We start from the raw sequence: 27612 nt of genomic DNA on the forward strand, positions 1-27612 counted from the left end.
CTCTCTCTTATGTAACCCATATCTGCTCCATGGGAAATAGTCACCTCCCTGCCTGACTGACTCTGGGAGGATAGGCTGGTTAGTTAGGTTCTATTTCCTGACCAGGAAACACAACCCACAGATCTCCCAGTGATCTTTTTGCGGATCCCCTCACCAGATTTGGAGTAGAAGTGGGAGGTGGAGATTCAGTAAAGCAAGAGTTTTCTGATGAAATTTCTTCCACCACACTCCAGACCCTCTTAGATTCTCAAAGAAGCAGGTAAGTTCTAAGGTCTGAAAACTTTTTTTATGAAAATCTGCATATGATGAGTTGACCTTATAAATTAGCATCTATTTTATGTTGTGGTCTATGTAGACACTTTAATTTTTAGCATAATATTTTACAGTATATGTATTTGTATGTTGTGTGTATCTTAAGTACATTGAGCACCAACAACTTTGGAATGTCATGATAAAATATTTCGTCACCTCTCTTTTTAAAATATATTGTTTTTCCTTTGCTCCTGGATGAAAAATCAATTTGAGTATTAACATGGCTTTTCTGATACGTCTTAAGTGGTAAAAATAGTCTCGCCTCTTTAAGAAACAAAATACTGTCAGTATTTGGCACCTAAATGTCCAGTCCCATGTAATAGTCAAAATTCCAGCTTTATTAAAAATTGCAGCAACTCCCTCTCCTCCCAGTGGACCCACAGCCTGGAAATGTGATGCATTTGGTTTCTTTTTCTTTCTTGCTCCTCTCTGCACTAGCTAGCTGCTATCTATGGGCCATTTGGAGTTAGAGCAAGAAGTAAGAGGAAAGGCAAACTTGTACGTGGCCAGTTCTGCTGTAAGGTGACGTTACAGCCTGGCTTATAATAAAACTTTTTTCTTTCATGGAACATATTCATGTGTTCTTTGGAATCCCCCTCCTACCCTCAGTTCTGGAAACCTCTCAGCTGCACAGTTCTTTTGATAGAGGTGATGATTCATCTTCCTCTGCCGGGTTCCTTACTCCTTCCATGGTTCCCAGGAATGAGGGGTGAGAGGCTCACCTCCAGCTTCTATCTGATGAGTTTTCCATCTCAAAGGCGCTATTGAACAGAATGGACCTAACACCACCTCATTCTGGTTCCCCTGTTTACATGGACTAAGTCTAATTTAAGGGACACATTCACACAACTTTTGTCCCTAGAAACTCTGGGAGACACTCATCTAGCTATTGTTGCCACTAGAAGTTAGAAGCCAGTTCACAACATCTCCCCAGCTGCAGGGGACAGATAACAGATTTCCAAGTGATTCTTCAAAGTCTCTTTCGCTTGATTGCATGTTAAGGGGCAAGCACCCTTTTGGGGAAGAGACCTCACAGAATAGCTCTTGTTAAAGAAATCCCCCCTCAAATTTCCTCCTCTCTCAAACCTCTTATATTCTGTGTCGCTGACTTACTTAAGACCGTGCAATTGGATTTAGTTGTCTTTTTTTTTTCAAGTCCTGCAGATCGTTTTGTCTCATAAATCAGTTTGGTATCTGATATGTATGAGAGCTGAGTGTTCAGTCAAAACTTCCAATTTAGCTAAGGTTCGGAAAAGTTAAGTAACCTAACTGTGGCTAAGTTTTGTCACTCCATGCGTGATCTTTGGTCTTTCCCTGCCAATGAGTTAACTCATTGCCCTTTTAAGAATGAGCTGAGTGGAAGTCCAGTGAGTTAATGAACAGAAGTAATCTTACTGGTGTCCTATAGGCCTACAGAATTACCGAGAGATCCTTATACAAATTTTTTTAAATGCATAATTAATGGTAAGTGAAATAGAATAAAATAAAATAAAATAGTAGATTTGATGATGCTTTTGAATAAGTAAGCTTAATTGAGAAAAATAGGCTTACATCTAAAAAATACAGACCTAAAAATATCAGCACAGTATAAATTTAAAAAAGAAAAAAACGTCAGTTATTATTGAAAATGAAATATCTGATTATTTGATAATAAAAGCTAAATGGGGTTTGTCCATGCTCGAAGAAAACTGATTAGCAGTAGCTTATCAACAACACTGAATTCCACCCATGCCACGTGAAGTGTCTTGGGAAACCAAACCACTCTTCAGTCTATAACAACATGGGGATGCAAGGAGGTAAATAAGTGAACCTAACTTGGGCATGGAAGTAAGCCATGATGTAAGGCTATCCAGTGTACAGTATAAACCAACTGGGGAGTTAAATAAGTATTTAAGTCTAATAAGCACATGGGTTTGAGCAGTTTTTGAGTACTGCAGATCTCTTATAGGGTAATGTCAGCAATGTCATTTACCAGCCATATTTTGTCACCTGTTTTCCTAAAAGGAATGATCAGCTGATACCCTGGGGCTGGGGCAGTCTAAATTGTTTTTCTAACCCTAAAACCTTATATCATCCTGAAAACAGGTCCTATCAGGGTTGGGTGCAGAAATATGAAACAGAGTTGACATCTTACGTTTATTGACTTATTTTTAAAGTACCATTAGACTCACTTTTATATATTATTTTACTCCCATCAAGTTCAATTTTAGATTTTTTTCAATTGCTTGTATCATTCTACCCTTCAAAAGTGAATGCTGTCTTTTGAAGCAAAAAATATCTGTTATAAAACTACTTGTGCTGGAGATTTTTCAAGTGGCTAGAGAGGTAGATGCTGCTGGGTAGAGTTTGCACAATTGGGAATACATGGCTTATGGGCACACCAAGCCTAGAGAAACTGACGAGGGGACAACACTGCACAATAACTCTTTGAGTGGGATTTGTAAGGCAAGGGAATTTAGGGCTTACCAAAACTAGAAATGTGATCTTAGTATGAAAGAAATACACAAAAACTATAGTCGTAGTCCCTTTGCTCCAATTTTGCATTGTGATCTCAAAGTACTGATTCTCAATTTTGATTAACCATTTCTCAAATGTGCTCTATTAGTTGGAAATCTTCTAGTTTTCTAGAATGCGAGCCTTCCTGGACTGTCCAAAGGGAATGGCTGTCTCTCTGCTTTAAATGAGATAACAGATATAGGTGTGTTTTCAGAAATTCAGCATAAAAGACAGTGCAAACATTAGGTATGATTTCTATATTTTTATTGTACAGTTTAGTCTTATATCAAAACATGTTTAACATGTGTTGATTTATTTATTTGTCTTGCTCTGTCATTTCATTATATGTACTTAAAGAAGAAGAGGTGTTGGGTTCAGTTATTCAGAAAATTTTCAAATTAATATTACCCAACTCATCAGGAGTCTCCACCATCAGAAAAATGGTATATATGTTCAGGGTCATTTCCTCGGAAGATATGAGCAGGTCCAGATAGCTGTCCCACGCCTCCAGATTTGTTCCCTTGTGTCATCAGAATTCCTTTATCACCTCTTCCTCAGCCCCTAGTAGAGCTCTGCTATGTTCATATCTCTGTAAATCTCTGCAACTCTATGAAGTTTTTGAAATAAAATATCTGTCAAAATGTCTTATCATAATCTTGATTCAATCTTGGTTACAGGGTTTCTGAACACATGGTGGCATTTTCCTAATATATTTCTTATCCATTTTGAGTGCTAAATGATATCTTGACCACCTCCCATGCTTTCTAGAATTCACACCACGTTAAATATCTAGCAGTCTCACTTCTCACATTCTACTAAGGGTATTCTTTTTTTAGGTAAAGTTGCTTTTCTTTCTTGAAAGAAATGTTTGTCTTATTAAGTCCCTGAAGCCTATTTAATCAGGTTTTCTAATCCATTTGTTAATTTACAACCATTCAAGTTGTATACTTGTATATAATATAGCTGTGTATTAGAGTTCTGTAGAGAAACAGAACCATTAATATATATATTATATAAAGTATGAAATATATATACATATGTATGTGTGTGTGTGTGTGTATATGTATGTATATATATATATGTATGAACTGACTTATGTGATTATGAAGGCTGACAAGTTCCAAAATCTGTGGGCAGCAAACTGTAGACCCAAGAGAGCTGATGTTGTAGTTCCAGTCCAAAGGCCTATAGGTTTGAGAACTAAGAAGAGCTGATATTGAATCCAAAGGCCAGCTTAAAACAGGCAGAATGATTTTCTATTATTCATGGGAAGATCGGTCTTTTTTTCTATTCAGACCTCCAACTGATAGGATGAGGCCCACCCACACTGGGGAGGGCAAAATGCTTTACTCAGCCTCCCAATTAAAATGCTAATCTCATCCAGGAACACCCTCAGAAACATATCCTGAATACTGTTTGACCAAATGTCTAGGCACCTTGTGTCCCAGTCAAGTTGACACATAAAATTCACCATTTCTTATCTATTTTGTGTGTGTCACACAATATTTACTATGTGTGTGCCACAAAATTTAACAGAACTTTTTACTGTTATTAGAAAGTAGAGAATCTAATAGAGTTAATTTTACTATTATTAGAGATTGCTGAAAATAAAAGAATATTTATCATACTATTGTTGTATATGAATTAGATGCTTAAGGGAGGATTTATTATTGTGGCTGCCTTTGAAATCTTAAACAATGATGTGAAAAGTCTGATGTGTTAGAGAAAGTAATAGTAAGTACTATAACAATCAATCTCTAAATTTTGCTAGTTTAGTAAAAAATAAAGTTATTTTTCACATCACAGTCTTCTAAGGATCAAAAAGCTCTCCTAGGTAACTTACCTTCAAATTGTAATATCTAGTTATACAACCCTTCCATATGTTTAAATATAGATTTTAAGATCAATATGTATTTCACTCACTTTTGGAAAAAAAATAAAGATAAAGTCAACTCCAAAAATATATATTTAATTGATTACTGGCTCCTGTAAATTAGAAGCCGCATAAACTTGTACAAATCATTTTTCTTCAGTGATGATTCTTCCATGGAATCCAGTGGGAAAAGATTACAAGTTGAAATAACAAATTAAACTTTCAAAAGATTTTGATTTGGGACTCTTCCCTAACAGAGAACTTTGGAAATACGGACTTGTTAGGGTGATATAGCAAAGAGAACTCTCCAACTGAGTTTTTGATTCAAACACCGATTGTCCTCATCAAGCTGGGCAACCTAGGCAAATTCTCTGGGCCTTAGTTTCCTAATTTGAAACTTAGATGTTGGTCACACCGATCTTTCTAAGATCACTTCCAAAACAAAATTATAGTGATTCCAGTTGGATAATCATCTCTTTAGATTTGGTTTAAAGCTGAGTTCTACTTAGAGGTGAGGGAAGGAAGTGGTAAGATGCAAAACAGTTCCTCTGTCTATGTGAAACAATCTATCTGACTGTAAGTTCATTGAACACCAACCGTGGTCCAAAGAGTGCTTTCTATGAACAATGTTAAGGTCACAGGTCTCATTTACAGAGTATCAGCTCCTGGTTAGTCATAACGTGCCAGAGACTGAGCTGGAAAAGCTGAGGCAGAAGGCAGTTCTGGAACTCTGTCATTGTCACAGAGGGATGCAGAGGGCCCATGCCAGGCATTCTGGCTTCCAGTTTGATTTCAGTTCTGGATTAGACATCCTCATTTTAATTTTTATTCACCGTTTCAATTTGTGAGAATTGTTGTAATTTTGAGCTCCACACAGAATGCAAATTTGCTCAATTCCCAAGAACTGGTAGCAGGAGCACTTAGAACTATCCTGGGCAGACTCCCGCTGTGCCATACACATGCACAAAGTCCTCAAAGAGCCATGAAGACTGAGCCTTCCCACCCACTGCCACTTTCTTATAACCTCAAAAGAAGCCACCCACCTCGAGAGGTTTCTTTCCTATAGAGCTAGAGGTGTAATTAAATTGTGTCCCAGCAGTGAAGGTTCCTTAATGATGATGAGCCAAAACTAATTGTATTGATTTGTTTATTACTGGCTTAGGAGGCCCATCAAACAAATGGACTGAGACTATTTCCATATTCTTATCTGTTGGGTAAATGAGAAACAAACGACTTCTCCATATGTCTGCAACCGGAAGTCACTGCCCACTAAGGCAGACTGCTCTGTGGCCTCAGATGGGAGCTTTCTCCAATGCTGGGGCCATTCTGCTGTCTGTCTTCTACAGCGGTTGAAGATATTGAAAAGTTTGGTATTTGTTCTTTTATTTTTAATTAATTTGTGGGGATTTCTTTTTAATTATTATAATTTGGAACCTTGCCAAAGGTGTCAGATATATCCGCTTTCTTCAAGAGACTGAGTCGCGAGTATTAATAACCCTAATTTGGGATTCTCTGAGGAAGGGGGAGCTGTAATGTCTAGAATGGCAGGAAATGAGGAGTCACTGATACCACTTGAATTCAAAGAAAGGAGCTCTCCAGTTCCTGGTCAAGAGTGAGGTATAATGGTGGGCAGTGTCGGGTGGGGATAGGAGAAGAAAGCCTGTTGGATCTTCATGGTCTTGGGGAGCAGAGCCCAATACCCAGTCTGTTGTTGCCCAAATTAAAAGAAATGAAGAGTATTAGAGGAGCATTCTGAAGAGAGACATGATAGAGTCCAAGGCTGGAAAATTGGGCAAAGATGGAAGAGGATAAAAGAAATGATATTATTTTGCTTCAGAAACATGAAGCCAAATCATCAATGGAAGGTTGATCTGTGACTATTCATTTTCACTGAGGTGAATGAGCAAAACTAAGTTTGGTCCTTAGAAAAGATTTAGGAGGATATAGAAAGAAAACCAGCGTTTACTGAGTTCAAGTTTACCTCCAGTTACTTTAAGTATCTTACACATATTGTCTCTTTAATTCTCTCACCTACTCAAGCAGGTAGGTATTCATGTTTCATTTTAGAGAAGAGGTAGCTGGGATTCAGATACTTTAAGTAACTTGCCTAAAGATGCCCAGCAACTGTTGGTAGATTCATCCAAAGATCCGCTTCAAAGCCACAATCTTAGGAGGTTAATACAGATCTCTCTTCTTCATGTTTCCAAAATAAGTCAAGGGAGTTCTATTCAGCACCTCTACGTGGGCAGTATTGAAGAGAATGACACTTCCTTTCTCCCAGTGCCATCACTCACCCCAAGGGAGGGCCACTTCTGAAAAAAAGAGAATGTGGACAGCTTCTGTGTCTTTGACCATGTCGGTCAAAGGCAAGACCACAACTCAAGCTCACCCAAGCCACCTTAAGTCTGACCCTTCTTTCAGCCACTATACACCTATGTCCTGCTGTGAGGTCCTTGCCCTTATGATGTCACCCAGAAACACAGAGGAGTTGCTTCTAGCAGCCTAGCCAGGGTTCTGCCCTCTTGGTCTCTGCATTTCTATTTGCACCTGTTGGCCAAGTTAGAGGCATGTGGTCCCCTCAGAAAGTGGTAGGAGGTCCTTTCATATTCCCCAGTGCTTGTTATCATCAATAACAATAACAAATGATGCTTCGTCGTGATCACTAATTGGCTTATTGTTTCTCTTCTCAATTGGTTAGAACCCCTAGGAGAAGAAGAGTGAATGATTAGGTTTTTTCCTAACCACCAGTTTCCACTACTGACAAGATGCATGGCAGGATTTTCTGAATGTTAGACTACAGTTTATGAAAATGTTGAAGGGGTGTCTTGACCAACAGAAGATATAAGAAAAACAGTAAATTTGATTACATAAAAATATAAATCTTCTGCATAGTAATATTAATTAATTAATTAAACAACACAAATAGAGAAATAACAAATGGAGAAGTAATTTGCCCCACTTGACAAATGGTTAATTTCCTTAATATACAGCAAGCTCTTTACATATCAATACAAAAATATATAAACAATCAAAAACGGAGTAGGCAAAGAAGATATATAATTGGTCAATGACCGTGAAAAGGTGCTTAAGCTTATATGTAATTAAAGAAATACCATTATATATCATTTTTCACTAATTCACAATAATTAAAAAGTTTAATGATGCAAATCATTGATGAGGATATGGGGGAAAACTCTTGGTGGGAGAATAATTTGAAACAGCTTTTCTGGAGGGCAATTTGGCAATATTTATTATAATCTCTTAGTAGTGCTCATAATATCTGGTAGAGTGTGAAAGTAGAATCCCATTACCGGAAATAAAATATATATGAAGCCCAGGGGATATGTTTGCTCTGTCCATTGGGTCACTTAACAAACTACAGAGGCCAACTCAGATGAAGGTCAAGGAGTCTCTGCTCTAATTTCCTTTTCTACACCCTCTCTCACCACCTTTTCCCATGGTTCTCTCTCTTCCCAGCTTGCCTTTTTATCTTTCTGATCTTCTCCCAGATTTGCAGCTTCCAGGTTCTCAGTTCTATTAGATCTCCTGCTGGTGGATTCCTGTTGTGTCCTGGGCTTTAGTGGAGGGGAAGGGGCCCTATGGGCTTCAGAGCGAAATATATAAGATAATAAAAACATCTCCTTTGCTGATTCTGACCACCACTGATAGTGTAATTCAAATGCAGTAAACTGATAGGACCTCCCTCTCGGTGAGCAAGAAAGAAAGAAAGGAATAGAAAATTCCATTCAATTATAATATAAATTGACCCAGAAATTATACTTGGAGGAATTTATTCCATAGACATACTTGCAAGAATGCATAAAGATACATCTGAGGAAATTAATCACAACTTTGTAATTGCAGAACATACAATATAAATGGACATTGGTAGACAACTGGCCAAATAAACCATGTTGCATCTCTATTATGGAATACTAGGAAGCCCTTATGAATGGGATAAATCTTTCATTACACACTCATAAAAAGTCACTTAGAATATAAAGCAATGTCATATTCTCCAATGTGAAGATTTTTTTAAAGACTGGCCAACTTACATGTATATCCTTTTAGAATTATAAATGAAATTATCAAAAGCCTATTTGTATTTATTAATCTAGTTACACACAAAGATCACATGTAATATATTACTTTGGAAGTATTTTCACTCTTTGCATTTCTTGAATTAGTATTTTTTAAAATCTTTCACATGCCACTGTAACAGCAGTTTAACAAACTCCAGCTCTTGTCTGAATCATCTATACACATTTTTCAGAGTACACTTGACTTATTTCCATCTGTTACTTGAGAATGCAGCATTTGCTGGCTCACATAAGATGCTTTCACTTGAAATTTTATCCCAAACCACAAGTACCCATTCACATAACATCAGGAAATTTGTTTTATTATTATTTATTCTGTAGGGGTATATGTAGGATTTCACAACATAACTAATTTGTTGCTTATTAGATGATCTTTGAAAGGCTTTTTTACACAATCTCAAATTGGAAACTTTGAATTCTTACCACTAGCAGTAAGGATTAATTCTTGATAAACTTTTAAGCAATTCCAACAAATAACCTCAATAAGCATTCGAAACTACTGTTGATTGAGGTTGTTTCAGGCTGATGTATCTTCCCCAAACAACAATCTTTTGTTCAAAATTAAACAATGAGGAAAGCTTCCCATAATCTGAGAGACTTTGCAAGGACCCAAAGATAATTGTCCTTCTTTTCTGAAACACAATTTTAGGAAAGTAACTTCACCTTTTACCCAGACATTTATGGAATGAATATAGATGTGGAAAGATATCCAAAATGTAGTTTGAAATAAAAGAACAGGTTGCAAAATCAGATTTACAGTGAACTCATTTGTGCTGAATAAAAAGGCTATATATAAGTAAACATTATCTATAATTATATGTGACCACACATTCATAAACCTTTCCTGGAATAATACATAACGATTACTCCTAGGGTAGTAAGGGGAGAACCCCAGGAGGAGAAGAAAGAGATATTTTTCTTTTCTACCCTTGTGCCAATGTTGATAGAATGTATTAACTGGAAATTAGTTTAAAATGCACTCCTTTCCTTTTCCTCTCTCCCCTCTGCCTCCTCCTGCAAGCCATTTCTCATTTGGAGCTTTGCTTGCTATTACCTTGAGCCAAATTAAACCACTGACCTCCTGGTGGAAAAGGCCAAAGCCTGGTCTAGTCTCTTCCTCATCCATTCTCTATTATGGGTACTCACCAAAGGCATGGTCATGCTCCATCTGTAATTTGTAAATTCCCAAGGCAAATGATTCAAAAGGCAAATTTCTTATCCCAGGAGATTGTGCTCTAAGTCACGCAGAAACAAACACCAAGAAAGAGTAAATCATTTTGTTGATCTGAAATAGCAGGAGAGATCAGTCTAGGGGGAAACTGACTGAGGGAAACAAATTTTAAGAGATGAGTAAAGAAGAAAAGGATAAAATATGCTTGATGGACAGGTTAAATGCAGTTCTTCCTAATTAATGAAACCACAGATAGAGAAGCAGGATACCAAGGTAACCTAAATGAGTAAGCCTCAAAGGAAGGAAAGAGGAGCAGAGCTATAGAAGCTTCAACAACCAGTCTGCATATAGGCAGTCACTGGAACTGATTCAGCCAATCAATGAAATCAGAGTTCCTGATCAGTTCACCATCTCTGCGATACTTTTGAAACCCCATTATTCCCACAATCTGAACAGCTGTGGCAGTATCAAGCATCACATCCTCCCAGAATTCACTTCCAAGCCTTGAGCCAAAGGTTGACAAAGGGCAGTGTTTCTCCACCTGTGACTCTCCTATCAGGAAAATACATCTTACTCAGAACCCCTAGCAGTTTCCCTTCATATCTGATTGGCCATAGCTGTGTCACATGCTCACCCTACCCCAGGGACTGCATCCACATTTTTGAGATTAAGGGATATCTTCCTGATACCAATATTAAAATCGGAGCTCTGTTAAGCAAGTGGAGAAGGTGATGGTTTTCAGGAAAGTAACAATGTCTGCCACAATATTTAATCCTCTCAAATAACCTTTTGAAGTATCATTATTTCCATTTGCATAAAGTTGCTAGGGCTGCCACAAAATGTACCACAAAGTAGGTGGCTTATACAACAGAAATTTATTGTCTCACAGTTCTGGAGGCTAGAAGTTCAAAATCAAGTGTTGACAGGATTGCTTCCTTTCTGAAGACTGTGAAGGAAGTATCTGTTCCAGGCTGTTCTCCTTGGCTTGTAGGTGACTGTCTTTTCCCATGTGTTTTCACATGGTCCTTCTATGTGTGTCTGTGTCCAAATTTCCTCCTTTTCTAAGGACATTAGTTATATTGGATTCGGGTCCATCCCGATGACTTCATTTGAACGTGCTTACCCCTACAAAGACCCTATCTCCAAATAAGGTCGCATTCTGAGGTACAAAAGGTTAGAATTCCAAAATACACATTTTAGGAGGCACAATTTAATCTATAACACCATCGAACAGAAGAAACTGAGGCAAGTAGAGATTAGATAACTTGCCCAAGACCATATCTTCAAACCTAAGTCTATTTTATCACAAACTGCTGTTCTTTTTACCATAACACAAGAAAACAAATTCAACCCACTAAAGTATTAAATAAATGTCTGGGGAATAAATGAATGGTTGAATGTTTAATGTGGCTTCAATATTTAGTGTGAGAATTATGCATTTATATTACATGAAAGTAATCCGTATTTAAAAGTACACGGAAGTATAAATGTGGATCAAACACATATAGCATCGGAAACCCAAGAATGGATACTTAAAGAACATTTAGATGCTTATGTTAGAGGGTGACACCATGGTGTTTAGGGCCTTCTACTGTATGGAGTCTTAGACTTGAAAGAACCTAACATAACTTGTGGTCCAGTGTCACACTAGATCATAGTCAGTGAGATTTTACTGTTGCTAGAATTACATTATTTGTGATTTGAGCTTCTCTAAACTATTAAGTAGCAGTACCTATTAGTATTGATATTTTAAAAAGACAGACTGTGGAAAACTATTCTGATGTATGGAAACATTTTAATAGGATCGCACTCACTGTTTTTTTTTTTTTTTTTTTCCCCTAGCATACTTCAGGTATGACCTTGTTCAATGATAGAGAGCTCAGATGATTCTAGTCCTAGTCTTTCATCTTGTAATTTTACATATGAAACAACATGGCCTATGAGGAGGTGGGTATCATTGTCCTACTAAAAAGAAGAAAATTCTATATCGGGTAATATGGCTAAATTTTTTCTGTTATATACGAGAAGCATTATTATTTTCAGTGGAGATGTGCTAATTGGCATACTAAGGCAAGAAATGGGCAGCCAAAACTATTATTGAAAAAGTCAGGAACTCAGGATAATATGTCAGATAACATTTAGACATGTAATCAAACTAGAGCTTGTCCTACATCATCAATTATTGACACCACAGAGAGTGGTTGTTCTTCACTTTATAAATAGACCCCAGTACAACCTAGACAGGAGCCCAAATCGGCAAGACTCAGCCTAATTGGAGAATTTTATTTCCAACGAGGCAAGGATTTCAATAAGTTAAGATGTAGAATCACCTCTGTATCTCTGGAGAAGCAAAACTAGTCCCTCTGGCTATACATTGCTTGAAATGCAACATTGTATATTAAAAGCACTGAAAATAGAGCTTAGAATTGAGGGCCTTAGGCTACATTATCATGAATCTTTCACCTTTGCTAACCTTAACAATCAGAAATAATTTTTTAAAAGACATGTGGGGCAGCATGTGCATAGGAGGAAGAGATGCCACTTAATTTCACTACCAGGCACAGTGTCGATTTGACTGTTTGTACTTGTCAACAGCCACTGAGGGCAGCCTCCTTATTTAACAGCAAAGAAAAAAATGAAATATGTTCAGCTTCTACCTTGAGACATAATCATTATTTAATAATGTGTTTTATATAAAATATAGGTTTTATTTGACACATCATATGCTAATAAACTCTGGAGTGTTGCTGAGGCCCTTGGAAATGGAGCCCGTGAGATCAGGGCGGTCTTCTGCTTGCATTAGGCACAACCCCGCACCCTGTTGAATCTTGGGGCTCTTGCAAATCTTTATTAGCTGATTTATACTCAAGGGGAGAGAGCAACAACTTCTATTATCACTAAAATATGACTGAGGTTCAATAGTATTAAAGTGAGACTGCATTGTAATGGAAAAAAGGAAGACTTGTCCCAGGAAGGAAGGAATTTGAGCTTGTCCCAGGCAAAACTGTGAACTAAATGAAAGATCTCTTAGACTAAAACCTTATCTTGCCTTTAGTGGTCCCTTTCTCTCTTTCAGTGACCCATGTAAACAGACTTTTCATTTCCCTGAGGCTTTCCATGGCTCTGTGCATTTTCCTAGTGCTGAGGTCCCCAACATAGCAAAACCCTCCTAGATTGTGGGACGTATGTGGGAGTTTATCAATATGTTTTCCTCTCCAAGGCTCATTTAGAGTTCAAGGAGGATTTCACTGTCTTATTCCAAAGGTGAGGCTAATAATGGGGGTTTCAGGTCCAAGGCAGGTGGCTTAGCTAGTGAAAAGAGGAAGCTGGAGACAATTTGGCTATGGAAGTTTGGATCAGATTGTGTTAAAGGCAATCAGCTATCACCTCTCTGTGGTGAGCAGGCTCTGGAGAAATGACTAGAAGTCCACAGAAGTAAATACATATGAATGTTGACATAGTGGAGTGAAGCCTTTCAATGTGAGTGGTAGAGAACAGAAATAAATATTTAAGATGAGCATCCCTTTGAAAATAATGAAATATGACATTCAGTTGGGCTGTGGCAGTAGTTTTCTGAAAGAAGCAAGCAGGATTAAGCAAATGCCTTTGCTAGCCATTATTTCACAAATGAAACAGAACATAAAATTCTGGCCAATTTGGCATTGTGCTTCTCAGAGCTACTGCTGGTTTTGATTCTGTCAGTCCTAAGTAAAAAGCAGGTAAGGCTGGAAGAGGTATATGGGTTAGACAACCAGTAATGCAATTCGGGAAATAATCTGGAGGGAAATATTCATTCATCCCACTTCTTTCTTTAAAAAAAAAAATGTATGAAATATATAATTCACAGGCCATATAGTTTGTTCATTTAAATTATACAATTCAGTGGCATCCAGTATATTCGGAGTTGTACAATCATCACTGCAATCAATTTTAGCACATTTTAATCACCCCAAATGAAAAACCCCACAACTCTTAGCAGTCACCCCTCAGATTTTCTGGTTCTGCTAGCCTTAGAAAACCACTAATCCACTTTCTGTCTCTATGGATTTGCCTATTTTGAACATTCTATATAAAAGGAGTCATAATATGTGGTTCTTTGTAACTGACTTATTTTATTTAGCATAATGTTTTCAAGGTTTATCCATGTTGTTAAAAGGATCATTATTTCATTCCCCTTTTTGGTTAAATAATATTTCATTGTATGGTTATACCACATTTTATTTATTCATTCATCAACTGATAGATGTTTGGGTTGTTTCTACTTGTCTGTTATGAATAACGCTGCTATAGACATTCATATACAAGTTTTTTTGTGTGTGTAGACGTGAGTTTTCATGTCTTTTGAGTATATATCTAAGAGTGGAATTGCTGGGTCATAGGGTAACTTTATGTGTAGCCTTGCGAGCAAGTGCTAAACTGGTTTTTAAAGCAGCTGCATCATTTTACATTCCAGCCAGCAGCGAATGAGTATTCCAATTTCTCCACATTCTCACCAATACTTGTTTTTATGTCTTTTTATTTTAGCCATCTTAGTGGCTGTGAGTAGTATCAGTAGTAATAGTGGCCGTGTGGTTGTGATTTGGATTTTCCTAAAGGCTAAAGGTGTTTAGCATCTTTTAATGTGCTTATTGACTCCTTTCACTTTTTTATCTTGACTAGTAAACTTGCCTTAGAGAGATGTGGCCCAGCACAATGGAGATGCAATGGCAGAAAAGTTTCAACACTCCTATGTCTGTGGACAAAACAACCACTGGAGTTCCTGCAAAAAGACTTAGGAAGGCTGCATCAGGTTTGAAATTTGTCACTTGGGCCCCAGTATTGCTGAAGCCTGACATCCAGTAGTCTGCCACTAGAGCTTATGTTGCTGAGAAAGGAATCTAGAAGAGATTCTAGAAAGGGTAGTGAGGGAGAGAAGAGGGCTTCATAGTAGGCACCAGCCAGAAGCTGACCTGTAACTCAGATTTCTAGGTGAACATCAGGCAGCACATACCCCTTAGTCTTCTTTCATACTCTCCATTTCATGCTCTAAAATTTTACATATTCTGGAACACAGTGTCACTTTTACAATTTTCAGGTGACGTCTGAAACAGTGACAGCATATTTCTTATTTAAGAACCGGTAAGAAAGTTTTGTTTTGTTTCATCATGTAAAAATATATTAAAATAGCCTGGATAAACCAGATGGTGAGCATAGGAAGTTAACTTGGTATGTATAATATACATGTAGAATAAATACCTTACTAAGACAGAATTTTCTAGGTCAGAGATGCTCCTAATGTAAGGGTCTAAGAATTGAACAGCTTGTCATTTTAAGTTCATCAAGAAATAGGAATGGGATCATTTATTCTGGAAAGACCAACAGAGTTATTCTAGTAGTTCATATAGATTTTGTTGATATGAAATTATTTGAATTCTAAGGAAGTATCTTTTATCAAAAGTAGAATCTAAGGGAAAAAAACAGGCAAATAAACAAATGAACACAAAATGAAAGATAAAAGGGATGAGTATAGTTGCTATCCAATTTATATTCAATGAATGGTTCCAAAAATATTGGCAGAAATTCAGAGAACTGGCTTGGGTCAAATTGACTTTCATATTAAGAATAGATGGAAATTTATAGTACTGGGGTTGTTTGGGCTGATACGATAACAATATCTTGGTTAGAATCATAAAAAGAATGAGAAGCCATGCGTACTCTGACACTTTAAAATGTAAAAGCAGTTCTTGAGATATTGGAACTACATCAAAAAGAACAAATAACTGGGGGAAAAAAAAAATGGACGTTATTCGTACCAGTGAGATCTGAGTTAAGGGATATATTAGTTTCCCAATGCTGCTGTAAGAAATTATCACAGACTTAGTGTCTTAAAACAACATGCATTTGTTATCTTATGATTCTGAAGTTAAAAGTCAAAAATGGGTTGGCAGGGCTACATTCCTCCTGGAAGCTCTAAGGAAGAATCTGTTTCTTTACCTTTTCTAGCAAAGAATGCGAGGCTGTCCACTTTCCTCAGCTCATGGCCCCACATCACTCAAACCTCTGCTTCCATTGTCACATCACATCTCCTTTTCTGACTCTCTTGTCTCCCTTTTTCTCCTATAATGATCTTTGTGATTACACTGGGCCTGAATAATCCAGGATAATCTCCCCATCTCAAGATCTTTAATTAAATTGCAATGACAAAATTTCCTTTGCCCTGTAAGGTGACATATTCTCAGATTTCAGGAATTAAGATGTGGACATCTTTATGGGGCCATTATCCTACCTACATCAGAGAAGAAGGAATTTCTCAATCCATTAAATTATCAGCCTGAAAGTGGTACAGAGTGTGTTTGTTTTGTGAGGGCTGAACCTGACTCTTTGGGGCACAGTTAAAATCTGGTGGGCTATCTCAAAATATCATCTTCTGACAATAAAATCAAAGGCTTAAATGGCATGGATGTTCCATGTTAGAATAAGAGCTCACACATAAATATGTAGAACGTGGTTTTAACCCACAGTACAGGTAAAGTTCTGTACACAAACTTCAGAATGGGTATTCCTGCTGAATTTACTTTATTTACATTTGAAGGCATGATTTTGAGCTAAAAATAGCATGTGTAAGTTATTATGGACTTTGATTCCTACCCTTCACCAAAAATACCTTGAAGATCTTATGCCAGGTAGTACGCTGGGTGCTAGAGTAAGCAATACAAATGAGATAGAGACCCTGCAGTCTAGCAGCCAGAGAAAGCGCATAGAATGTAAGGATGTTATATTGGCAACAAGAGTGAGCCATGGGACCAGAGAAAGGGTCCAAGAAGAGGGAGCAGAAAATGTAAAGTATCCAAGAATAACAATACCCGTTCCATGGTGTTTACTATTTGCCAAATACTGATCTAAGGCCTTTGTATATATGAACTCATTTAATCGTCACAACTCAAGTCTGGTAAATTGACACCCGAGATCGTTTCTCAAACACATCTCCACTTTCCCTACCTACTGATTTTTACCACTCTAGTTCAGGACATTGTATTTTTTGCCAGTGTTTCCCAACTGGTGTCCCTGCCGTCTTCTCTCATCCTACACCAGAGCGATCTATTTTTAAAATAAATTGAACTCTGCGCTTCAAAACTTTTATTTCTTGCCCAGAATAAAATGTAACTTTCCATTCAAAGCCCTCAAGAACCTGACCTGCGGTCCACCTCTTTGACCTCACCTCCACACTCTCTTTCCCCCACTCGCTCTTACTATTTAAAGTCCCGAAAGAGTGGATTCCATCTCCCTGCAGGCAGCTGCGTGTTTCACGCCCTTGGACCTGCCCTCCACACCTCCTTTCCCCAAGTAAACCCTGCTATTGTTCAAGTTTCTCCTCAAATGCCCACCTCTGCCCTTTGCCAGTCCCCTCCATCCCCATCTATGTAGGATGCCCTCCCTTGTCTCCCACAGTGCCCTGAGCACAGCTCCAACATTTATGCCTCTCTTCTCCCCAGTAGATCTGAAGATTCCTCAGAGCAAGGACATAGAATTTTCATCCCTTCTCCAGGCCTGGCACCATGCCTGGCACCTGAAGGCCATTAAGCCAATTTTTGTTAAAGCCAACTAAACTGAGCAGGAAAGCACCTCCCTTTATTGTGACTGTGCCTTTTTGACATTCAAAGAGTGGCAGTACAATTCTGGGTGATTTGAAGACACTTAAGAATGGAAAGGGCTCCACATTGAAGGCCTCTTGAATACAGTGAAAACGAATATCAAAATCAATATGCTGTTCAGTTTAGGAATATGAATAAATGATTTCAAATGAATTGAATTTTCCTCTCAACATTAAGTGGTAGAACAAAATGAATTATTAGATAATGTATTTGAGGTAATAGCTCTCTCCTGACTTCTCCCATAACCTGTTTTCACTTCTCTTACAGACCTCTATGATGGTATCATGGCAATCTGAGAAATATTTATCTCCCTTAACCTCCTAAAGATCAGGGACTGTATCTTAGGGTACAAATTCAGGATTATTCCCTGGCATTAGTCTCTTCTACCTTTGTGCTACCAAACATCATTTCTTCTTCTTACAAGATTGTTTTTACATGAGAAACCTCATGCTTGAATATTATGGTTATGTAGGGGATGAGTTTAATAATGTGGAAAATGGAATTTAAAAATATGAAAGATTGCCTTTATTTCTCCTTCAAACACACATTGCTTTCCACGGGTAACCTCTAGTAAGAGTATAGCTGTTTTTCTATGCATATACACACACATGTACATACTAGGTACTTAGGTGGTTTGTTCTTTCTGCTGCTGCTTTTTATTAGATGGAATTCAACTCTCAAAATTATTCTTCCTCTTGAGTTTTTTTTTTTTAATTTCATCTAACAATACGTCTTAGAAAATATATATCTGGATATCCATACATATATATGTGTATAAACATACATATACATGGATGTATACACACATATGTACTTTCTTGTATGTGTTAAATGGATATATGGTTTTTTCTTTTGGTATTTGTTTGCTTTTTGCTTAAATTATTTGAGTTGGGTTTCTATAACCACAATTAAAAAAGTCTTTTCTACTTTTTTTTGCTATTACTACGTATGCTATTACTATATATGACTTTGCTATTGTTACATTTGGCTTTTCTATAATTGCAAGATTTTTGCTGGGAGTGATTCTAAGGGAGGTTACTAGGTCAGGGAGTATGTGAATTTTGTATTTTGTTAGCTATATACTGACAGCTTCAAAAAGAGCTGTGCCTGAATAGTATCCGAGTTTTCTCTTTTCACCACATTTTCAAAAATACTATCAATCTTTTTCTACATTCTCAATCTAATGTGCAAATAAACTATCTTCTTATTTTAATTTGTACTCTCCCACACTAGTGAGATTGATAAATGTTACATAAGTTTCTTAGCCACATGTATTTCTTTATGTGAATGGTCCTTTGTTCAGATTTCTATTTGCTTACTTGTCTTTATAATTAAAAAAAAAAACAACTCTGTAAAAGGAATAGTAAACCATTGTGTATTATAGATGTTTTAGGTATTTTATCCTAGTTATCTTTCAACTTTGCTTCTCATAGCTTTTTCAATATGGAAGTTTCAGTATACATATATATTAAAATCAGTGTTTTCCCTTATTTCAAGACCTTTTATCATTTTGTTTTTAAATCTGATATATGCTGAAACAGATCTCTAATATTGTTTAATTTTAAAATTTCTTTGAGATTCTTGAACATTTTATTGTTCCATGTAAACTAAAAATTTGTCTGTTTAAATCGATTAATAATCATGAGATTTTGATGAACTTTTTTGAAATTTTTTGGAATTTTATTAACTTTGTAGATTTATATTGGGAGAATCAACACATTTAATATGTGAACTCTTCCCACCCAAGACTATCATATATCATTTTATTTATTCAAGTCTCCTTTTATGTCTTATGATAAAATGTCATCATTCTCTTCATTTAGGTATTGTACATTTTGGGTAGGTTTATGCTCATGTTTTGTAGTTTTATTGTTTCAGTGGCTATGACTTTTTAAATATGCTCTTAATGCTTTATTTTTGGCATATAAAAAGTTAATTATTTTATTTTTATCTAGCTTACCTCATAATTTTTCATTAGACATCAATTTTTTATACATTTTACTTATTCTTGCAAAGAATCAGCTTTTGATGTGATTAATCAAGCCTATTTTTTTAAGGTTTACTTTCAATTATTGCTGCTTATTTTCTATTTTTATTAATTCCTTCCTTTAACCGTCTTTTGTTTCCTTTGTTGTTTATTACATCATTAAGTTGATTATTTAATTATTTTCCTTATTTTTTCAGTTTTCATTTTTAATTAGTACATTTAAGGCTACAATTTTTCCATTGAGTTTTATCTTTGGATTAACCCATTTTGATATGTATTCACTGCTATTTACTTCTAAACATATTTTGATTTTAATTTTGATTTCCTCTTAATGTCAACATTTATTAAATGTAAATCATGCTAAGCAAAATAAGCCAGGAAAATAAGACAGGAAAAGTTGAAAACGACATGATATCACTTATATGTGGGATATAAACCTAAAAGAAACAAACGAACAGAACAAACAAGCAGAGGCTCATGGACATGGACAATAGACTAGTGGTTACCAGAGAGGAGGGGGAGGGGAGAGAGGGGACGGAGATAGGGAAAAGGAGTCAAATATGTGGTGACAGTAATCTAACCATGGAAGGTGAACATACCATGTAAATATATATGCCTTACTGTTAAATTGTACACCTGAAACTTACCAGATTTTATTAACCAATGCCACCATAATAAAAAAAAGTAAGGTTTTTTTTTTCTTTGTGTTTATAATTGGAGAGTTATATTTTTATGGTTTTTCTTTGTTTTGCAAGAAGGGGTGCTTTTTTATTACTCTAGCTAGAAAATTAAGACTAATTTTTACTTTTCAAATTTACGGTAATTTTATAAACTATATATGGCTACAAATTGTTCTATAGATATTAAAGATGAGTCATTTTTTATTGGATGTAAAGATCTAGTGTATAGATTTTAAAATATAGGCCAATTTTGAATATCAAATAATCTGTATATCTATTTCTGAGTACTCCCTTTCATGGATTTTTGAAAGAGATATACTTTTAGTGTTCAAAAATAATTGGAAATTTATTTCTCCTTATATAATTTTAATGTTTACATTATGTTTTTGATGTTATGTCATTTTAATTAATTTTAATTAATTCACATTTATTGTGATAACTGAAATATTTAGTTTTTCTATTCTGGCAGTTTCTTTTTTCTTTTTTCTGTATTAAGTTTGGTTTTATGGGTTTTTTTTTCATTCCTTCTTTAGTAATTCTGCATTTCATTTTTCAGATATAGTATATGTTTAAATATACTATATGGAAACATATAGTTTCTAATTCCATGTAGACATTAATTCTCAAAACTACCCCTCCTGAACTAGACCCCGTAATATGTTTTCCCTTTCCTTCCTTCTACATTCCTCCTGTCCCTTTCTATAATTTATTGAAATGATTGACAATTATATATTCAGTTTGTTTTTTAAAAACACTTTCTTAGGAGCTATTCCTGGAAATTGCCTTAAGTGTCATAGCCTTATTACTAACAGTTTTTAGACCTATCGACATGCTTTCTGGTTAAATTATTAACCATCTCTTCTTATCTCAAACTTTCAGCCTTTTATAGATTCCTTTGCTTATTTTTCTGGAACATATCCTCAAGTATTCCCTCCAAAAAGAACCTATCGAATAATACATGCTGAGAACATATGTCTGGGAATGTTGACTCGTTCTTCACATTTTCAAGATAATTTAAATGTAAAATTCTAGGTTGAAAATCATGTTCTGTCCGAACTTAGAATCTTTGTGCATCCAGATTTCTCTGATGAAGAGAACGACATCAGTCATTTTCTTATTCCTTTGTAGATAATCTTTACTCCCCGAACTGTCTAAAATTGTAGCCACCTACCTACCACATGTGCTATCGAGCTTTTGAAATACAAGTAAGAGATTGATTAACTGAATTTTTTTATTTAATTACATTTTTAAAAATAAATTTTATTCTATTTTGGAATGACTTTAGATTTACAGGAAAGTTGCAATTTAAATAGCCATATGTAGCTAATGACTATTATATTAGCATGGCTTTCCAATCATGCATATACATCTAGTTGTTTCGCTAATCTTTATTCATATTCAGTATGCTCTTTCATTCTCCATGAATCATCTTTTCTTTCATACTCTTCCACCCTTTGTCTTCTTACTATTTTATAGGAGAATCCTTCATTTTGATCTTCTAGTTCATCATTCGATTTTCAACTATTATGCTGATTTATTAAGTTTATGATAATTATGTTTCTATTTTCCAAGAACTCTGCTCATATATTTTTATAGCAGTCAGTTGCTTCTATCATAGATATGCCATTTTTAAATATTTGAGATTTTTAAAAATTGTGTATATATAGATACATACCTTTTTTTCTTTGTGTCCTCTGTTAACTTCTATTTCCTTAGTGATTACTTCTGTTTGTTGACTCTCTTTTAGTGCTGTAGTTTCCCTCAAATGTTTAGTGATTTGTGAATGTTTGTTCACATTTATATCTGACAATCTGGATTGAAAAATATTGATGGTGACATCTTATTTACTTAATAAAAATGAAAAATCCCTATTGACCTAGCAGCAAATACAAACTCTAATAACAAGAGCCTTGGTTTCAGGGACTAGGCAAGAAAGAGATGCATAACTAGATGGGCTCATTTTTAAAGATAGTTCATAACTTCCCATCTTGGCATGGGAGACAATAAGTTACCAGAGTTACTTCTCAGAATTCCCACTTTATAAAACTATACTTAGAGCTTAATCCTAGAGGCGCATATTGGAGTTGGCTGCTCTAAGAGCAGGGAAATGGCATAGTACACACACACACACATACACACACACACGCACACACTAGTAAAAATTGTCTGCCAACCATCCATAGTCTACTACTTCTAGTCTTCATTGCGACTTCTAATCTTGTGATTAGTTGGGATTCTTTGGAAAATTTATTTATTTTGGAGGCTCTCTGTTTTCTCTGTATAGCTTAGAAATTCTAGAGATCTACTATTTTTTTTTATATCGGATACATTTAGATTTATAATTATATCATATCTTCCTGGTGGATCGGCACCTTATTATGATATGACCTTATTTATCTCTAGTAATCCTTTTCACCTTAGAGTTATTTTGGCTGATGTTAGTATATCATTAGCAGTGTTTTTTGTTAGTATTTATGTGGTACATGGTACCGCCTTACTGTTGTAAGCACATATCATTTTTAAAAACCTAGGCTGAAAATACTAATCTTTTACTGAACTATTTTGTCTATTTAAATTGAAATACTCACATATGTATTTGAGTTTACATCTTATTATTTGTTTACTATTTGACCTCTCTGGTTGTTGTTGTTGTTGTTTTTAATGCTAGTTTTTGCCTTCTTTTGTATTAATCAGTTGATATTTGTCCAATTTCTTCTATCTCCGTATCAGTTTTACATTTTAAACAAATTTTTAATGGTTAAGAGATCAAAGTATTAATCTATGACTTATTACAGCCTAATACAAATGATTATTTTTACCTCTTCCATAATGATAGAACCTTAGAAAACTTGAACTTCATTTACCCCTTTTGTATTATTTTCGTCATGTATTTCATTCTACATATATTTTAAATTCCTCAGACATAACCATTATTGATTTGTACCATCTATATTTAGTTATATTTGTCCACATATTTTTCTTTATGTTTTTCCTAATTTCTTCCTCTATTTCCGTATTTGTCTCTACAATTATATTCTTTTGCCTGAAGAACTTCCTTTAATATTTCCTTTAGTGCAATTCTACTAACAATGGGTTGTTTTATTTTTTATTTTTCTGGATATGTTTTTATTTCTTCTTTATTTTTAGGTACATTTTCATTAGTTATAGAATGCTAGGTGGACTGTTATATTCAGCACTTATAAGGTATCATTCCATTGTCTGATTAACATCATTCCTATTGAGAAGTCATTAGTTTTCTTTTTGGTGTTGCTTTGATGATTGTGTCTTTTCTCCTCTGACTGCTCTTAAGATTTATTTTATTTATCTCTTTTTTAAAATTTATCTTTCTATGTTGTGCCTTAAGTAATCCATTTATAAAACATTGTTTAATCATGTGCCTTAATGATCTTTAAAAGTATTTATTCTGCTGGTAGTTTTCTGAGCATTTTGTACATGTCAATTGATGTTTTACTTTAATTTTGATATTTTTGGCTATTATTTCTTTAAATATTGCTTTTCAATTCTTTCCTCTCTTTCTGACGTATCAATTACATATATGTTTTGTACTATTTCTCTCTTTTGCTCTGTTCTTATCTCCTATGCATTCTTTTATCTCTCTGTACTTCTATTTAGATCTTTTCCACTGTCTGTCTTCAAGTTCACTAATTTAATCCTCAACTCTGTCCAGTTTGGTGTTATATTTATTTGAAAGGTAGACTTAAAGCTGTAGCCATATTGATTTATATTTGGTAGGTCATGCTGTTGCATCTCGTGCACATTGTCACTGATCATCTCATGGTTCATCTCATTGATTTTGGGCAGCAGCTAGGTCTTCAGCTTCTCCTATTTCAGCTTCTCTGAATTCTCAGCCAAATGTGTGATGAAAATTAAGAGCTTCTTGTGCATGGCAATTGCCTTCAAAGTTGGAGGTAGTGCAAGACTGGTATGGGTTTAAGTTCATTATCATTCCATGTGTTCTAGCTCATTCTTTTGGATTTTAGTTTATTCTCACTGTCCTGAACTTTACATTTCCCTTTCTTTCCCAAATGCTTAACCTTTTAGACATGAAACTCCAGTATAAAACACCAAGACCTACCACATAGTGAATTTCAACCAGCTTTCACAGTTGTGTAAAGACAAATCTCTATAATGAATCATATATATACATGCACACACACACACACACACACGTATATATATCAATGTTTATATGTAATGTATGATAAAATGCTTATATAAAGAGTTTTATATAATATATATTAATGTATATATATATAATATATAAACATGACTAATTTAGATTCCAATTACCTGATAAAAAGCTCCATTTCATCTTTTATTCACTATCATTTTTTTTCTTGTCCATAGGAATTGGTTATATTATAGTCCTTATAACACCAACATCTGTATTGCCTATGAATCTGTTTCTCTTGCCTTTTTTTTCCTCTCAGTTATCAGACACATGGCCTTGTCTTGTCATGCCTAGAATGATTTTAATAAATGAAGAGCTCTGAATATAAATATCAAAGAGACCCCAGGTGTGGTGATCTTGCATTGGAAAAGTATCATTCTTTCCTCTGCTAGATAGATAACGGGAGAAGCTATCTGTAAATCATTTAGGAATAAGCCAATTTTAGGCTGAATTGAGGTTTTTACTAAACTAAACTAAAACTCAACCTATCACTGGTTTTCCTTGTCTTCAATCCAGAAGCCTCCACTACTTTCAATTAAGAGCTTGCTGTGTATACTCGGTTCATTTCCCCTCGCAGGTCTTTGTCATTTCAGCATTGGGAGACTGCAGAATTTTTCACTTCAATTCTCTGGGTTTGTCGCTTAGCTCTTTGGCCTCCCATCCTGTATAGCTTCAGAATTTGGCACTTATGTAAGAGGGAATCATGTCTGTCTTGAGGCTTCTCAACTATCCAATTTTATGACTCCATTTCATCTAAGTGCCAAAATACACACTGGTTTCTTTATCCTCAACAGTGGCCCTCTGCCCGGTAAAAGCCCAGTTTCCCAGCCTACCCACACAAGAATCAACACAAGCTTCCAGGGCAAATGCAGGTGAAGATCATTTTTACACCTTTTCAAAAGTCTCCTCTTGCTAATTCTCATTATTTCTGCAGCTGTGTGTATCTTTTTATATGTATTTGCTTTTTTAAAATAATTCTTCTTTCAGCAGATGAATTGGTCTACCAAAAATGAATCTACATGGAACAGAAAGGCCTGTCAATCCATTCTTATCATATTTATGTCTTTCCAAATTCCTATCAGTATACTGCCCTGCTATTAGGATTTCAAGTTTTCCTGTCTTATCATGGCTTTTATAATGACTTGTTATAAGCTCATATCAGTACTAATTAGAGAGGGAAGACAGGTTAACATGTACCTTCAGTAAGCCATCTTAAACTAGAAATCCCATACATTTTGAACCTTCTGCCCTATATTGTAGTTATGTGATTATGTCTGTCTCTACTACTATATTATAAATTTGTTAAATGTAAACACATATATTATTCATGTTCATGCATGCCGTAATAGCATATGTAATCACATAGAGTAAGTTCTCATCATTTACTTGTTAAATAAATTATGAAATAAATAAACGGATAATCTCATAATGTTCATGGTCAATGACTTTATTAATATCTTTCACATTATGAATAGTATTGCTTTTAAAAATCCAAAATTTTATATATATTAGTGAAATACAAATATTTTATTACTTTACAGAACCTGGTGTATTCTATGCCTTTAAGAATGTAAACAGTAATAAAAACAATATTTCTCCAGCTTCTGGGATTTCTCAAAGAGAATTCTTTAAAAATGAAGAACTTTAATCATCTGGTCTCTTTAGATCTTATTGTAGTTCAAGAAATATATTTTTTAAATTCTGATATATATTTGTTCTCTCCTAACACATTTCCCTTTAGAAAAGAAAAAATAAAATCACATGAAAAAAGTAATTGAAGAAAAATATTACCTAACACATAAAGTCATACTTTTCGAAGATTATATTTCCATTTCTACATAATATACTCTCATTATGAAATCATTAGTGCATTTTTTAGTCATAAACAGGGAACTGAAAAGAAAATGAATGGCGATATAAATGACTTTCTGAAAGTGACATCTATTCCAATCTCAGAAAAAAATTAACTCTCTGAAATATTAATTGATCGTAATGAGGAGACCAAACTTTAAATAAACAGAGGAGCCAGGGAACATTTCCCATAGGCCTGCAGCTTGTTGTAAAGGCACCTATGAACACTGGCTTTGAATATAAATTTAAAAGTAAATAAAAATAGATCAGACTATCAGACTGTCAACTTGAAGAACCTCAAATGGGAATGCCATGCTCCTGTTCCTCTGTAATTTAAACACAGAGTAGGAAGAAACATAATTGTACTAATTACTAAAATCGCCATGATTCTTGGCCATTGGGAAAGGAATTTCAAAAAGATCAGCCTCTGTTTCTTTCTTCCCTAACTCAGAAATGAGTTACAAGTCTAGATCATCCCATGAGCCATTGAATGAATGGCCAGTTGTTTTGGCAGCATTCCAGATCTGTAAAAAGAAACTTACTCTAACGTCTTTTTCATAACTGGTACAGGAGAAAACTTCACTATCTACAATCTTAACAAACTTTTAGTCTTCATATTCTCCTTTGACATTACACTGAGTATTTCATTTTCCAGGAGACTATTATTTATAAAATTTGTTTGCAAGGAACAAAACAACTTATTCAGCACAGTTCCTTCAAACACCAGACTTTTATTACCAGAGGCTTCAAATGGACACCTCTCTGGAGTGGTCCTAATATGTGATAGAGTTAAATATGGAAGAAGACTGTCAAATTCCAAGCTGAACAGCAAATGCCAAAAACAGTGACAAATTCAGTACCTGTGCAGTACTCCAGAGCATTCAAAAAGAGACACCTAACCTTTCTTCATCATTACATTGTTTTCTGAAGTTGCTAGCACTGTACTTGGAATAGCATAAACTTGAAGGAATGAAGGCTCATCATCCCCCTTTCCATGTCTTTCCTTGATAGAACTTTTCCTTCTCTCCAGCATTTACTCTGTTCCTATAGTTCACCACACTCCCAGCTCTCTTCAATGGTTCAGTGGCCACACGACTTCCATTCCCAGCACTGTTCATCAAGCAGTGGACTATAGAGCAAAGTGAGGCAAAGTTATTTAGAATCTGGTCTCAGAAACCTAAAATTCTGTGGTTACAGCTTCAGGTGGTTTTCACACAGGATGAGCTATAGCCCTTCCCAAATATTCATGTGCAAAGCTCATTAATAATTTTTTCTCTCAGTAACTGAAGATGAATCCTTTAATTTGAAGTGGCCTTAAC

At 35.3% G+C, this 27612-nt stretch overlaps 1 protein-coding gene across 6 annotated transcripts in view; it reads left to right on the forward strand.

Moving 5' to 3' along the window:
- The window catches only part of ST6GALNAC3 (ST6 N-acetylgalactosaminide alpha-2,6-sialyltransferase 3), a 496004-nt gene that overhangs the window by 364854 nt on the left and 103538 nt on the right, over positions 1-27612 (forward strand). Inside the window, exons 4-7 of one of the 6 annotated variants that reach the window (XM_023528022.1) lie at positions 14612-14741; positions 15027-15070; positions 25237-25314; positions 25430-25451. The exons of 2 other annotated variants lie outside the window; for them this stretch is intronic. In XM_023528022.1, coding sequence (XP_023383790.1) covers positions 14612-14741; positions 15027-15070; positions 25237-25314; positions 25430-25436 — 259 coding nt within the window. In that variant the 3' untranslated portion in view covers positions 25437-25451. Of the gene's footprint in view, positions 1-14611; positions 14742-15026; positions 15071-25236; positions 25315-25429; positions 25452-27612 lie in introns of those variants that run through there. 3 more of the 6 variants (XM_023528023.1, XM_023528025.1, XM_023528024.1) reach the window with 3 other exon arrangements.

Source organism: Pteropus vampyrus, unplaced genomic scaffold (genome assembly GCF_000151845.1).
Source record: "Pteropus vampyrus isolate Shadow unplaced genomic scaffold, Pvam_2.0 Scaffold22, whole genome shotgun sequence".
Taxonomy (NCBI): Eukaryota; Metazoa; Chordata; class Mammalia; order Chiroptera; family Pteropodidae; genus Pteropus; species Pteropus vampyrus.